This window comes from Psammomys obesus, unplaced genomic scaffold (assembly GCF_907164565.1).
Source record: "Psammomys obesus unplaced genomic scaffold, mPsaObe1.curated_primary_1811, whole genome shotgun sequence".
Taxonomy (NCBI): domain Eukaryota; kingdom Metazoa; phylum Chordata; class Mammalia; order Rodentia; family Muridae; genus Psammomys; species Psammomys obesus.
The window spans coordinates 11,389,320-11,403,792 of NW_026596131.1; the positions used below are offsets into that span (position 1 = coordinate 11,389,320).

Below are 14,473 nucleotides of genomic sequence, written 5' to 3' on the forward strand. Positions count from 1 at the left end.
TATGTCTACTGTCCCAGTACTTAGGAGTCAGAGGCAGGAGGATTGCCAGGAGCTGGAGGCCAGCTTGGGCTACATAGCTCATTCCCAGGACAATGTGGAGTGCAGGGTGAAAAACTCCTCTTTTAAAAAAGAAGGTTTTAAAGTAACCTATTGTTTCTGTCTTGAGGTAGGGACTCACTCTGTAGCTCAGGCCGGCATAGGCACTATGTTTACTGTCCAGCATTGAGCGCTGTGAGTTAGTACTTGGGGCCTCAGGCAGTTTTGAATAAAGCAGATGAAAGCGTTGGTAGAACAGGTAAAGAGATAGACCCCTCGTGCTGCCTGTGCCTTGGGCTGTGGCAGCAGAATCATGTTGCTGTTCTTGTTCCTAGATGTTCTTGGAGGAATGCTGGGAAATTTTCAGGGCACAGGTATTTAACCAGGGAGACACATACACACGCATATATGTATATACATGCAGATACATATAACATACATGCACGCATGCAGACAGACACTAGGCCACCCTAGCATTAGCTGAAAGTGCAGAGCTGTGTATCACATTGGCGGGGAGGTGAGCTCTGGACCTGGGGCTCCTCAGCTCCCTGTGCAGCCGTGGGCAAGCCAGCACCTCCCTCCTCTCCATTTTGAGCTACAAAAGTTGCACCACGGGGACTTGGGCTAACGCTGCATATTTCTTTTTTATGTTTGCGCTTTTTATTTATGTGTGTATGCACGTGTGTAGGTTCACACCTGCCACAGCCCAGGCCTGGAAACCAAGACAACAGCTTGCCGTGTGGATTCTGGAGCTCAAACGGAGGCTGTCAGGCTTGGCAGCACTTACCAACCGAGCCATCTCATTGGCTCAAGGTTCTGTAACACTCTTTGGAAACTCAAAGTCATTCTACAAGTGAAGAGACTTATCAGTAGCTGGAACCATAGCCATGCATAGTAGGACTGGATTCCAGCGGGGAAGCTCTGGGCCTGTGGAGCCCTGTGTCTACCATACTTCATTCCAGGGCATGCCAGGGCTTCCTGCATTCGGGGGAGCAGAGGGTTGCAGCAACAGGAATACGTGGGGTGGAACATGCCAAGTTGGGGGAGGAGAGAAGACAGCGCAGGTGGTCTAGGGGCGCCAGGGTTCTGTGGAAGATGGAGGCTGTCTGCAGGTGAGAAAAGACTGCAAGAAGCCCAAGCTGGCCCGTTGTGGGGACAGTGGAACAGCCTGCTGGCAGCCCCTTGGTTGGATGTACTGGGACCTGTGGGACTTGTGGCTGCCATGGGAACAGGGTTGAGAACACAAAGCAGCAGGAGCAGGGAGGCCCCACCCGGAAAAAAAACATCCTGGCTGCTGGGGCCAGGCAGGCTCTGTGGGAGGGGTTATTTTTAGCAGTTCAGGCTGCCGGGGCTGGACTTGTATGGCCTTGCTGTCTGGCTGCATAGCTAACCCATTGTCCTGTCTGACCTTGGAGAGCTGCTGGGAGGCCTGCCTGTCTGCCCCTTGCCCGGTGGGGTGCATGTGGGCCGCAAGGAATCTGGAGAGGGAGCCTGGAAACAGCCCTCCTGTATGGCCTCAGGTTGTCCAAGACAGGGCAGAGAGTTTCTGGGGTGGTGCAGGACATTGAGCCTTCCTGGGAACCAGCCAGCCACTCTCCTGCTCTCCTGAGGCACAGGGCCTCAGGTCCCCAGAGTACTGGAACAGTGCTGTGCCACAGCTACACAGCTGGGTGCAGAGATGTGACATCAAGGGCATAGACCCCTTTACTGTAGATGTCCTTTCTTTCCAGCCACCACACCCTGGGTGGTCTCAGCCAAGTCCCTCCAGGGGCTGAGGTGTGTGTGTGTGTGTGTGTGTGTGTGTGTGTGTGTGTGTTTGTGTTTGTGTAGCCCAGGTTGCCTTTCCATTTCTGTCCAGGACGCCCAAGCAGCATCCCGCTCAGCTCTTGGCTTTGGGTGTGTGACTTCTGTATTTAATTCTGGATACAGCACACATAACGTCCATCCAGAACTGGTTTGTGGCATCGAGGGTTAGAAATACCAGTGAGGGTGCCTTCCCCCATCCAAAGCAAACATGGGCAACAAAGATGGCTGTGGTGCTGGACTCTCCGCCCTGCCTTAGGCAGTTACCCAGGAGCTGCTGAAGGACAGGCAGCCTCTTTCAACCCCTCCTCCTGAGTCAGGGGAGCTCCAAGCTCCCCCACCTGCTCATTCTGGGTTGTTTTGTTTTGAGGATGTGTGTATGTGCATGGTCTCAGAGGTCATGCCCCTGCAGACTTACACTTTATTTTCTGGGAAATGGTCTCTTACCTGAAGCTCACCGTTAGGCTAGGCTAGCACCCACTGAGCCCCAGGGACCTGCCTGTTTCCACCTCTCTAGCGCAGACATTACAAGTATGATTCTGTCCTGGGGGCTCAAACTCAGGTCTTCTTGATCTTATGTAGCAAGTGCTTTATCAGCTGTGCTTTCCCCAGCCCTGGTCTATTTTGTTTTGTTTAACACATTTTTATTAATTTATTTATTGTGTATGCATGTGTTCCTGCCTGTGTTTGTGGCTCAGGCACCAGGGCACGCATGCAGAGAGAGGTCAGAGGACAATTTGCAGGGGCCAGTTCTCTTCTTTTACTGTGTGTGGTGCAGGACTCAAACTCGGATCCCAGAGCTTGGGGGTAAGCCATATTGCCTTCCCCTGTCAGATCCTGAAGCCCGAGAAGTCATAGGAATGTGTGGTGGATGAGTTACGAGAAAGGGAGTCAGTCATTCATTCAACAAATGTTTATTGAGCACCTACTGTATGCCAGGTGTCTCTAGAGACCTGGGAAAGGAGGGGCTGGGGTGTCTGGAATTGTCCCAGCTGAAGTTCTTGTCCCAAAAACAAGTCCTGCAAGGGACAGGGCCTGGGGACCCCTGCCTTGAGAAGTGGAAGGTCTGGTTCTAGACGGCAGAGACCTCCAGAAGTGAGGCAGCTGGGAGCGCGGGCGGCTCTAAGGCTGGTGCCTTCTCCCAGGAAACGTGGGCAGAACCGCTGCCGGTCGAAGCCGGCATCACCTCCTCTTCAGCACGGATATGCACGATTTCTTGAGGGGCCCAATCTGCAGGTGGGCGTCCACACTCTCCAGGAAGAAGGCAGGCTTGAGCCTGTGGCTGAAGAGCCCCGAGAAGTGGCTGTCCAGGCGACTCTGGAAAAGGTCAGTCGGGGAGGCCAGGGCACCGCTGCGGCGCGGCCGGGAGGCTTTGAGCCTCCGAAGAAGGCTCAGCTTTCCCTCTCGAACGGCATAGAAGGACAGGGCGCGGTCAGCATACTCCAGGCAGACCCCGACCGTGGGTGAAAAGGGGTGGGGTAGTGGGGCCTCCAGGCCGCCGAACCAGACGGAGAAGCCGCGCCCATTCCACTGCAGACAGCACGAGTGAGCGTTTCGGCCCAGGCGGCCCCGGTCGTAGGGCTCTTGGGGAGAGAAGCCCTCGGCCATGACACCCACACTGACCCATCCTTCGATGATCTCCACCTCCCAGTAGTAGGTGCCCCGGTCCAGGGCACCCTCTCCTAGCACCTGCTCACAGTGTGTGAAGCGGGTGGGTGACTCCGGATAGTTGACGGGACATAATACCCTCTTGACACCTTTGGTTCCGAAAAGCTGCAGGAACTTGTCTGCTGTGTCACTGTCCAAATCCACGATATAGGCAACTGAACCCGTGGGTGGGAGAGAGACACAGATCACAGCCAGGCTCGAACATAGTCCCCCACAGGCTATCCCCTCCCTCAAGCACAGCCCTGTCCCTTCCTTAGGACCAGTGAGACCCAGCGCGAACGGGGACCACCCACGGAGATGGCCTTGTTCACCCAGGAGATGGAGGTCTACCAGCTCTGTGTGCCAGGCCCTGTTCCTGAAGCCTAGCAGCTAATGGAGGCAGCGGGCTGGCTACTTACACTTGAGGAAATAGTCTCTGGGAGCCTCACTCTCCAGCAGGCTGGTGCTGTCAGGGTCCTGGGGCTCCACCTCAGCTGCAGAAGAAGAGGCAGGCAGTGGGGAAGCCATCTCTGTGGACCACCTGTGGCCGGCTGCTTGCTAGTGCCCCATCCCCAACCCTTCCTGCCAAAGCCCCAGCTACTTGGTGACAGACACCCACACCATGTTTTTATGCAGTTGTGGCGCTTGAGTGCCCCTCCCCCACCCTGCCTTCTTGCATGCAGGACCTTGATCTCTCTGAAATTTGTGGGTGAGTGAGAAGAATCCCCTCTGACCCCTGGCAGACTCACAGCCCCTCCCCTAGTGCCAGACACTTCCCCTCCCCCGTTCCTGGATGGGCACCAGATCTGGGGGCCCATACGCTCTATCTGGGAGAGGTGAGTCATCTTGGGGGTGTACCCACCGTCTGAGCCAACTTTCTGCAGCCCATCCTCGTCACTGCCCAGCCCCCGCAGCTGCTCCCACTGGCTGGCACAGGCTGAGACCAGGATGTCCCTCACTGCTTTCACCACTTGGGAGGACTTGGTGAAGCTGAGTTCCCTGGGGGGCCCAGGCCCAGGGCCACTCCCCTCTTCCAGGGCCAGCCGTAGTGCCAGGAGCTCCTGTGCCAGACAAATGCCCATTAAGGCTCTGCTGGCCACAGCATCTCCCAGCCAGGGAAGGTAGCAACTGTCCTGGAAGGCCAGGTACCATCTGCCATCATCTCCCCCCGCCCCTCCGTCCCTTCAGTCCGCACTGTGGTTCAGGAAGCACCCTCACCTGTAGAAAGCTGACTGAGTCAGCTTCTGGAACCTGGCTGAGGTTGTGCCGTGCCCGGCTCAGGCGGCTTCGCTGTTCCTCTTGTCTGCGCAGGTCACCCTGGGAGCGGCCCAACATAGCGGCCTCTCCCTCCTCGATGAAGCCCAGCACCTCAGTCTGGAAACTCTGTAGGGTGGCTGTGGCCTCAGCAAACATCTGGCTCACCCTTTCCCGCTCTGCCACGGCTGCACTCTGCAGCAGAGGGCATGGAAGCAGCAGTGAGGGCAGAGACCAGGCCTGGCTGCTGTCTCCTTTCCCTGACTACTTGTGCCCACCCAGACCTACTAGGACAGAGGACCAGCCCCAGCCTGCTCTGGGGCTGAGGCAGGTCGTGGGAAACAAGGTGTTCCTGCTTAGCACGGCTGAGCAGTCCCTTAACCAGGGCACGTCTAGAGCGTGTGGTTTCCCCACTGAAAGCTTATGCATGATTTCAGAGGCCTGCTTCAGGGGTGCTGGGAGTCTACAGACTAGGGTGGGCTCTGACCTTGATGAGGGCCACGGTGCGGCGGGACTGAGCGATGCTGGCACCCAGCTCATCCAGACGGTCCTCCACAGCGCTCAGGACTTTGGGCTGCTCTGCCTGTGGAGCAGGCTTGGTGAGTTTGGTGTTTGAAAAAAGGTCACTGACCTGCAACAGGTCTCAGGATTTGGGAGACCAGACAGTGACATCTGTGAGTGAAGAGACTTCCGTGATACCCCAAAGTATGTCCAAAGCGCCTCTGGCCCAGGCTAGTGCCATTTTCCAAATGCCTGGCAAGGAAGCAGGCTGTGGACATCTGGACCTGTTGACCAGAGAAGCCAGGATATGGCCACCTAAGAGTCTCAGTTTATTTGGGATTTTTTTTTTTCCAGTGAGGATGAGGCAAAGCAGGAGAGGGTAGGGTTGAGGTGTGGCTGAACCAGAAGAGAGGGAACTAACTAGTCTTGGGAATTAGTCTCAAAAGAGCCTTCATCCTCAATCCAGCCCTGAAAAATGGGGATTCCGGGCAAGTCCCTTGGGTCTTATGAGTCACAGCTCGAGGCAGGAGAGGCGGAAAATCCCAAAGCCAGAGGCGCCAAGACCGGGATGGAGGCCAAGGGAAACTGGGGGCGGGGGTAGCAGGACACTGGGCTCATGCTCCCAAAGGCCCCAGAACGTTCGGACAGAGAAGATCTGCGTGACCAACCCAACCTCATTGCTCTCCTGGTGCCTGCCACACCCATCCAGAGTGGCTGACTCAGTCCAGGACAAATCTGAGTTAGGACCAGCAAGAGGAGCACACCAGCCATGTGGCCCTGCCCTCGGCCAGCCGCTCCTGACACCCACCGGCTCCAAGGGCCTAATGCAGATCCCTCTCTGGCTTTACACCCACACTGACCTGGCTTCCCGCGCGCGCGCGCGCGCGCACACACACACACACACACACACACACGCACACTGAAAGTTTTTTGTCACTCATCACTGGTCCCTCCTGACTTCTCTTCCATCCACACCAGCCCCAGCGAATGACACTGTAGACCGGAAGGGGTTGCAAAGATCCTCAGAGGAGGAAACTGAAACTAAGGCAGGGCCCACTGAGTCAGAGAGGCGAAAACCAGGTAAAGGTGGGAGGGGAGAACCCAGCTCCACGAAGTTGTTTCCTTAATCTCCCTGTGCACATCCACAGTACCAACAAGACAAACAAACCCATCAAAGGCACAGCCGGGGAAGAGTGAGGACCTACAAAGCTCCCCTGCCCCACCTGTCACCCGTCTCCACGTGCCCGCTCAAGGTGCCCAGCCCCACCTCCTGAAGCGCGCGCTCCTGCTCCAGCGGCACGAGCTCGTGGCCGCGATGCTCCTGAGTGGCACAGGCCTCGCAAAGGCACACACGCTCCAGGAGGCAGTAGCGCTCCAGCGGCCGCAGGTGGCGCGGACACAGGCTCTCCTCCAGCCGGCGGAGCGGCGGCACCAGGCGGTGGCCGCGCAGCGCCGGGCTGCGTTCGTGCGGGGCCAGATGCGCCGAGCAGAAGGAGGCGAGGCAGGAGAGGCAGGAGGAGGCGGCGGGCAGGGCGGCGCCCTCGGGGCACGCGTCGCAGCGCACCGGCTCTTCCCCGGCCGGCCAAGCCTCGGGCGCGCAGGGGGCTGACGGCTCCGCACCCGTCGGTGGTGCGCTGGGCGCCGAGGGCTCGGGGGTCGCGCCCCGGGCCGGGCCTGAACCCGGGACGGACATGGGTCCTGCGGCCGAGCCCTGGCGGAGCTGCAGCAGCTCGGACAGCGTGTGGTTCTTGCGGAGCTGCAGGCCGTCGGGGAAAGGCTCCTGGCACAGTGGGCAGCGGGCCGGACCTCCGGGACCCCCGGTGCCGCCCGCGCTCCGGTGCGGCCAGAGCGCGCCCAGGCAGGCGAGGCAGAAGTTGTGACCGCAGGGCAGTGTCACCGGCTCCCGGAGCGGTTCCAGGCAGATGGGGCAGCCGAAAGGCCCGCTGCCGTCCATGGCTGCGCGGCAGCCGGGGCACCGCCTGTGCTGCTCCCGCCTGGGAGGGACCTGGGACGTTTCGCGCCCTGCACCGCCCCCTGGGACCAAGGCCAAGGGTCCCGCCCCCTCCTACCCCTCCGCAGCTCTGCCCGCCCCAGTGCAGCCCGTCCCGCCGCACACACAGGTCAGCAGAGGGAGCGGTGGGGCCCTCTTGCCTTCAGGGGCGCACGACCATCTTGAGTCTCCCACCCCTTGTGGGCAGAGGAGGTGGCAATGCCAGAGGGGATAGGAAAGGAGAGGAGGAGAAGGAGGCTGAGAGGACATTCGACCCTCCATCCCCCACACCTTGGTCAGCCTGGTGCCACGCGAGAGGTGGGCGGGCACAGCCCTGTCTCCAGCACCTTTTCCCTCCAGACTTCTGCCGGGCACAGTTAGCAAAGCGCCTGAGCTGCTGACATATAGAAAAAAATTACTGCTGAAACGTGTCTGTTTTTGCTCCTTAGCGACTCTATTTACCTGCGCCGGGGAACTTGGCCTTGTCTCCATCTGAAATGGGAAGCTGACCTCACTGTCCATGTCCCTTGTCTGAGGAATTTACTTCCGTTCATGGACTCTCGCGGGGGCCTGTAGTTCCCCAAAAGGAGGCTCGGGTTAAGGCTTGTCCAACTCTGTATTTGGAGCGGTGCGTCTAATTGGAAGGACTTGTGTTTGTTTTGAGATTTCGTCTCTGTATGTAGTCCAGATTGGCTTAGAACGCTTCATCCTCGGTCTTCTGAGTGCTGGGATCACAGGCTTATGCCTTCCTTGGCTTCTTCTTCCTTCCTTCTTCTTCTGTCGTTTCTGAGACAGGGTCTTTCTTACATAGCCTTGGTTAACCTAGAACTTATGTTGGCCTTGACCTACAGGCGCCCAGGCCACCGCCTCTCCAGTGCTGAGATTACAGGTGTATGCCACCATACCCGGTAAACTGACATTGTAAATTACACTAAAGAGAAGTTGGGGATTTAGCTCAGCCTCTGTAGAGCACTTGCCTAGCAAGTGCAAGGTCCTGGGTTCGGTTCTCAGCTCTGAAAAAAAATTATACTTAATAATGCAATAATGTTAAACTTTAAAATATATAGAATAATAATAATAATAATAATAATAATAATAATAATTTTAAAAGAGTGGTGCCCAGTGCTGGGGAGGTAGCTGCTCAGTTGGTGAAATGCTGAGCAAATGTGAGGACCTGAGTTAGACTCCAGCGCCCACATTAAAGGCTGAGCATGGTGGCAAAAAAGAAACGGATAAACAAAATGGGTGAAATAATGTTGTTATAACTGCCGGGTGGTGATTGTGCACACCTGTGATCCCAGCACTTGGGAGGCAGAGGCAGGCAGATTTCTGTGAGTTCAAGGCCAGCCTGGTCTACATAGCGAGTTCAAGACAGCCAATGCTACACAGAGAAACCCTGTCTAAAAAAGCAAAACAAAACAAAACAAACAAAAAGTTCTTATAACCCTAAATAAAAAAAAAAAAAAAAGCATCCATGTTCTCATGCTGCTAGAAATAGGTAACTGGATAAATGAATAAGAGGCTAATAGCTACCTTTCCCATTCAGGAAGATCCCGAATAATTTTGGTAGTGTCCAGAGTGACATCCTACTCTTGACCTGTGTGCTAAACACAATGGCTTCCGAGGGCAGCGAAGAACGCGCCTTCACTGGGTAAATCTGCCGCACCTTACCCAGGCCGTCAGGGTCAGTACCAGCCCTGGGTAGTCACAGCACAGCTCAGGCTCTGTGGGGATGGGTTGCCATACGAGCTACCTCGCCTAAAACCGCAGCCTCCTAGTGCCGCCTTTACAGTTGCTCACCACCATACCTGGCTTAAAACTGTTGCTTTTCGGGGCTGTAGAGGCGGCTCATCAGTTAAGAGCACTTGCTACTCCTGCTGAAGATCAGGTTCAGTTCCCAGCAGCCACGTCTTGGGCTCCCAAGCACCTATGAGTGCGGTTTCAGGGAACCCAATGCCCTCTTCTAGCCTCCGTGGCCAGAGCAGTGCACAGGGTGTGTGTGAATGCACGCAGGACACTCACACACAGAAAACAGTAAACGCAGACTTTAAAGCTCAGTTAACAAAACAAAGTCGCGGAGGCTGTTCTTCCCATGCTAGGCTGGCTCCTACTGCTGAGAGCCCACACTGCAGGGGAAATACATTTATAGGCAAACAGGAAAGCAAATAGAGATGGGACCTGCTCTCTCTAGCCATGTGCCCCTTTCCCCGCAGCCTAGGAGAACCTATAGACTTAACTTTCAAAGTAATGTTTTTTCATAATTATTATTTCTTTAAATTTTTTTAATCTTGTTAAGCAGTGGTTTTTTTTTTTTTTTAAATCTTATTAAGCATGCCTTTAATCCCCAACAGTCAGGAGGAAGAGGCAGGTGGATCGCTGTGAGCTCAGGGCCAGACTAGTCTACAAAGTGAGTTCCAGGACAGCCAGGGCTACACACAGAGAAACCCTGTCTCAAAAAACAAAAATAAAAATAAATAAAAAATCTTTCTATGTATGGGTGTTTTCCTGCTATGTGCATAGGGCAGAAGAGAGCATTGGGTACCCTGGGGCTGGATTTGCCAACAGCGTTGGACCCTCATGGGTGCTGGGAATCAAATCCCAGTCCTCTGGAAGAGCAGCCAGTGCTCCTAACTGCTGAGCCATTCCCCCAACCCGTTAGCTTGTTTAGCATGAGGGTTCAAGGGTTGGAACTCAGCAAGCGCCTTCAGGTGCTGAGCCATTGTCACCTTCCCCAAATTTCCTCTTTAAAGAAATAACTCAGTGGTTAAGGGCACTGACTGTTCTTCTGGAGGACCCAGGTTCAAATCCCAGCATCCACATGGCAGCTCACAACTCTCTGTAACTCCAAGACCTGACACTTTTATATAGATATACATGCAGGAAAACACCAATACATATAACATAAAGGTAAATAAGTAAATGTTTTTAAAAAAGAAATACTTGCTGGAGAGATGCCTCGGCCTTGGTGGTTAAGATTTTGTATTGTTTTTGCAGAGGACCTGAGTTCATTTCCCAGCACTCACACCAGGCAGCTCACAGCTGCTTGTAACTCCAGTTTCAGGGGGATACTTTAACTTCAGGCATATGTACATGGAAATAAACAACAAATAACAAAATATTTAAAGAAATAAGTAAATCAATTTCTCTTATATAAAGACACAAGAAAACGGGTTAGGGCTTATCCTGCTCCAGTATGCCCTCATTCTAACCTGAATGCAATTGCCAAGACCCTATTTCCACTGTTGCCACCACCCCAAGTTCTTGCCTGCTCCTCTAACAGGCCTGTATCACTGCCTCTGTTTCCCCCGTTGCCTGTGTTTAGAGATAGGAAATTCTGCTTCAGAGAATTTTTAGAGAAACTTTTAGAAAGTACTTAGGTTAGGAATCAAAGAGGAAATATAAACAAAACGGCACCACACACACACTCTCTCTCTCTCTCTCTCTCTCTCTCTCACACACACACACACTTGTCCCTGTTGCCTGCTTTTTCCCCCCTGCTGGAGATTGAATCCAGTTCTTTGTGCACGTTGGGCAAGCACTTGGCCACTGAGTTACACCCAGTGCTGGCGAGGTTAAATCAACGTGACAGAAGCTAGAGTCACTTGGGAGGAGGGAGCCTCAGCTGAGGAGATGCCTCCCTGAGATTGGCCTGTAGGCAAATCTGCAGTGCATTTCCTTAATTCGTGCTTGATGTGGGCGAGTCCAGACCTCGGCAGCGGCAGCGGTGTCATCCCTGGGAAGGCAGTCTTGGGGTGCTATGAGAAAGCAGGCTGAGCAAGCTATGGAGAGCAAGCCAGGAAGCAGCACTCCCCCACGGCCTCTGCACCCATCCCTGCCGTGACTCCTCTGGATGATAGACTGTGAACTATAAGCTGAAATAAACCTCAAGTTGCTTTTGGTTATGGTGTTTTGTTACAGCGATAGAAACCCAGATAAAACATATCCCCAGAGTCTGAATCCTCAGAAAAAAGACGGGCATGATGGCACACACCTGACATCCCAGAGCTGGGAGGCGGAGACAAGAGGATCCTGGGAGTTTGCTAGCCGTTCAGTCTAGCCAAGAGGTGAGATTTAGATCAGTGAGAGACCCTGTCTCAAAAAATAAAGTGGAGGAGTGGAGAGGTGGCTTAGTGGCTGAGAGCGCTGGCTGCTCCTCCAGAGAACCTGGGATTCAAGTCCCAGCACCCACATGGCAACCCACAACTGTCTTTAACTCCAGTGCCAGGAGATCTGGTACCTTCTGTCTTCTACACACACTCGCTGTATGAGGAGAACAGATATTTGCTGGCAAACACCACACACACACACACACACACACACACACATAGGCACATGCACACACACAGACACACACACATGCACACACACACACACACTTAAAACAAGGTGAAGAGTGATGGAGAAAAGCATCTGACAGCGACTCTGACCTCCACATGCACACACACATACCCAGACTTAAAAAAGAAATAGAGTGTGCAGTCCAGAGCTGGCATGGTCAGGAATACCCAGCACTTATCAGGTAGAGGAGGAAGGATCAGGAGCTCAAGGCCAACCTCAGCTAAATAGTGAGTTTCTGACTAGCCTGGGCTACATGAAAAGCTATCTCAAAAAAGCAAAAAAAAAAAAAAAAAAAAAACCAAATATAAAGTGTGTAGTTTAAGCCAGGTGGTGGTGGCACACAGCTTTAATCCCAGGCAGAACTGCCGGGTCTCTGTGAGCGTGAGGCCAGCCTAATCTACAGAGAGAGTCCCAGGGCAGCCAGGGCTGCATGGATTGTGTACTTTAGCCAGTGTGGTACTGCATGCCTGTAATATCCCAGCAGAACAGGGAAGCTAGAACAGGAGGTCCAGTTCAAGGTCAGCTTAGACTGTGTAGGGAAACAACACCTCAAAAAGGGAATAGAAGTATACAGTTCATTAAAACAAAAACCCAAACCAAACAAAAACCCCCAGTGGATTCTTCCTCTGGAGCCGTCTCCCCGGCTTCTACCCCGAGGATGACAGGAACACAGCTTCATCATTATAGTCACAATTGTCCTCAGATGACCCGGCCCGCAGGTCAGTCGAATGAGACCCTACGAGAGAGGGTGAGAATGGGGTGGGCCAAGAGATGAGAAGAACGGAGACAAGACAAAATTCTGATCAAGTCTCAGTTTATTGTTCTTTAGGTAACAGCTTATAAAGAGTGAGAATGAGCAATTTCAGTGAAAATCGCAAAGCAGGACATTCTCAAGGAAATTTTCAAAGCGGGAGGAAAGTGCTCCTACTTTACCTTGCCAAATCTAATCGGCTGAGCAAACTAACAATAAAAGAACACCTGCCGTCCAGGGGGGAAAGATCACTGTGCCGAGCTTGGCACAGTATAAATCATGGGTTCCAAGCAGGCTAGAACCAAGCAGCCATTTAATGGCCCCACACACTCAGACGCTGCCCAGGGTCCACGGAGAGCTGGGCCAGCAGAAGACTTCTCTATTCACTTTTTCTTCTACTTGGGACAGGGAGCTGTTTTCTCACTGGTCCCAGGAAAAGGCAGGTGACTGTCTCCTCAGTCCTCCCCTCCCTGTGGATACAAGGCTTTACCCTTCAAAGCCTGCCTAGGTCCTGTTCTGGTCCCAGTCCCCCAAGCCTTTAGTGATGGGCTGTGGGCTGTGAGAGGACAAAGAAGAGCTAAAAGGGCGCCAGTCCCTCTGAGAAGTAAGCTGTGTGTTGTACAGCCCCTCAGGGCTCCTGGAACAGAGTAGGATAGAGCGTTTCCTAGACAACAACTCTGATTTTCGGCAGCTGGGCGACTGAGCTCTGCTGTGTACCAGGGCCAGATCCACAGACTGATGACATTACCCTGACATTATTACTATCTTAATTAAAAATCCTTTATAATTTTAAAGTTGTTCTTACTTTATTTGTATTTTATCTGTATGATGTTTTGCCTGCCTGCATATCTGGGCATCATGGGCATGCCCGGTACCAGCAGAGGTCAGAAGAGGCATTCCAGGGCATTGGATCCCCTGGAACTGAAGTTACTGAAGCAACTAAAGCCGCCATGTTGGTGCTGGGAATTGAACCCAGATCCTCTAAAAGAGCAGCCAGTGCTCTTAACCACTGAGCCATCTCTCCAGCCCCAAGAGTTTTTCTGTTTTCTTCTTCTTCCTCTTCTTTTGCTTTTTCCTCCTCCTCTCCTCCTCTCCTCCAATTTTAGCTTTAATTATGTGTATGTGTGTATCTGTCCATGTGAGGGCTAGTGTTTGCCCGAACCAGAGGTGTGGGATCTCCCCTGGAGCTGGAGTTAAAGATGGCTGTTAGCTATCTTCTGTGGGTCCTGGGAGAAGAACTGATGCTACGGAAGGGCAGGAAAAGCAGTGTTAAATGGTGAGCTATCTCTCTAGACTCTGTTAGTTTTTTTTTTATCTGTTCCTGTGTAAGTACATGCTGTGTGTGCTTGAAGAGGCTGGAGGAGGCCCCTGACCCCAGGAGCTGGAATTCCAGGTGGTTGTGAGCCACTGGCGGTTGGGTACTGTCACTCGAAAGGGTGCCATTCTTAGGTAGGGAAAAAACGCCAAAACAGAAGCACTGTGATGCCTGGGGATTCCTGGGTGGGGCTGGGGGTGGTGGGATGTGGAAGCGGCATCTGAGCTGGGTGGTCACCGACCGCTGCACTCGGGCGGATGGAGACAGGGGTGGGAAAGGCCTTCTGGACAGAAGGAGCCGTGTGTGGGAGACAGCCTGGGTGGACCCTGCTTGGCAGGAAAGCAGATAATGGGTTCCATGCGTTGGCCTCCACGGGCGCTCTCCATCATGCCTGTGGCCTGCTTGCCAAGCTCCTGGCGTGGCTGGGAGGCTGGCCACAGCACCTCCCTTCAACCCAAGCGTGGCCAGGCTGCTTGGGTTTGCACAGACGGTAGACATGCCTGGTTCCGAAGGTTAAGGAGGGTCTTCAAAGGTGTGTCCAAGTAATGCCTTTGTTCCCCATACAGCAGCTCACTGTTCCTTTGATCCGCCCAGAAGGCAAGCGTGGAGATGTGATTTGTCAATGCTGGTAATTTTTCTTTTTTTAATTTTAAAACATGTACATATTAGTGTGGTGTGTATGTGTGTGTGTTCCACGTGGTGTTTTCCACCACGGATTCCAAGGACTGAACTCCGGTCATTAGACATGCATGGCAAGAACTTCTACCCACTGAAGCATCTTGTGGCCCAGGGTAGATTGCTAAACATATTTAATTTTTTTAGGGCCTGGGGAGATGGT

The 14,473-nt window shown here is 53.5% G+C and overlaps 1 protein-coding gene across 1 annotated transcript; it reads right to left on the bottom strand.

Annotated features, from left to right (window-relative positions):
- Window positions 1-2,737: 2,737 nt before the first annotated feature.
- Window positions 2,738-7,223, bottom strand: Trim47 (tripartite motif containing 47). Its single transcript, XM_055592679.1, has 6 exons — window positions 6,509-7,223; window positions 5,228-5,323; window positions 4,705-4,935; window positions 4,349-4,547; window positions 3,906-3,980; window positions 2,738-3,662 (listed from the first exon to the last, which is right to left on the bottom strand). The coding sequence occupies exons 1-6, from the start codon at window positions 7,193-7,195 to the stop codon at window positions 3,022-3,024; spliced, it is 1,929 nt and encodes a 642-aa protein (XP_055448654.1). The 5' UTR covers window positions 7,196-7,223; the 3' UTR covers window positions 2,738-3,021.
- Window positions 7,224-14,473: the final 7,250 nt, after the last annotated feature.

Excerpts from the sequence above, each read along its gene's own strand:
- Trim47 (XM_055592679.1), bottom strand. The coding sequence starts at position 7,195 with ATGGACGGCAGCGGGCCTTTCGGCTGCCCCATCTGCCTGGAACCGCTC. Across the intron at positions 4,936-5,227 it reads GCACCGTGGCCCTCATCAAG|AGTGCAGCCGTGGCAGAGCG; the intron begins GTCAGAGCCCAC and ends CCTCTGCTGCAG. Across the intron at positions 4,548-4,704 it reads ACTCAGTCAGCTTTCTACAG|GAGCTCCTGGCACTACGGCT; the intron begins GTGAGGGTGCTT and ends TGTCTGGCACAG.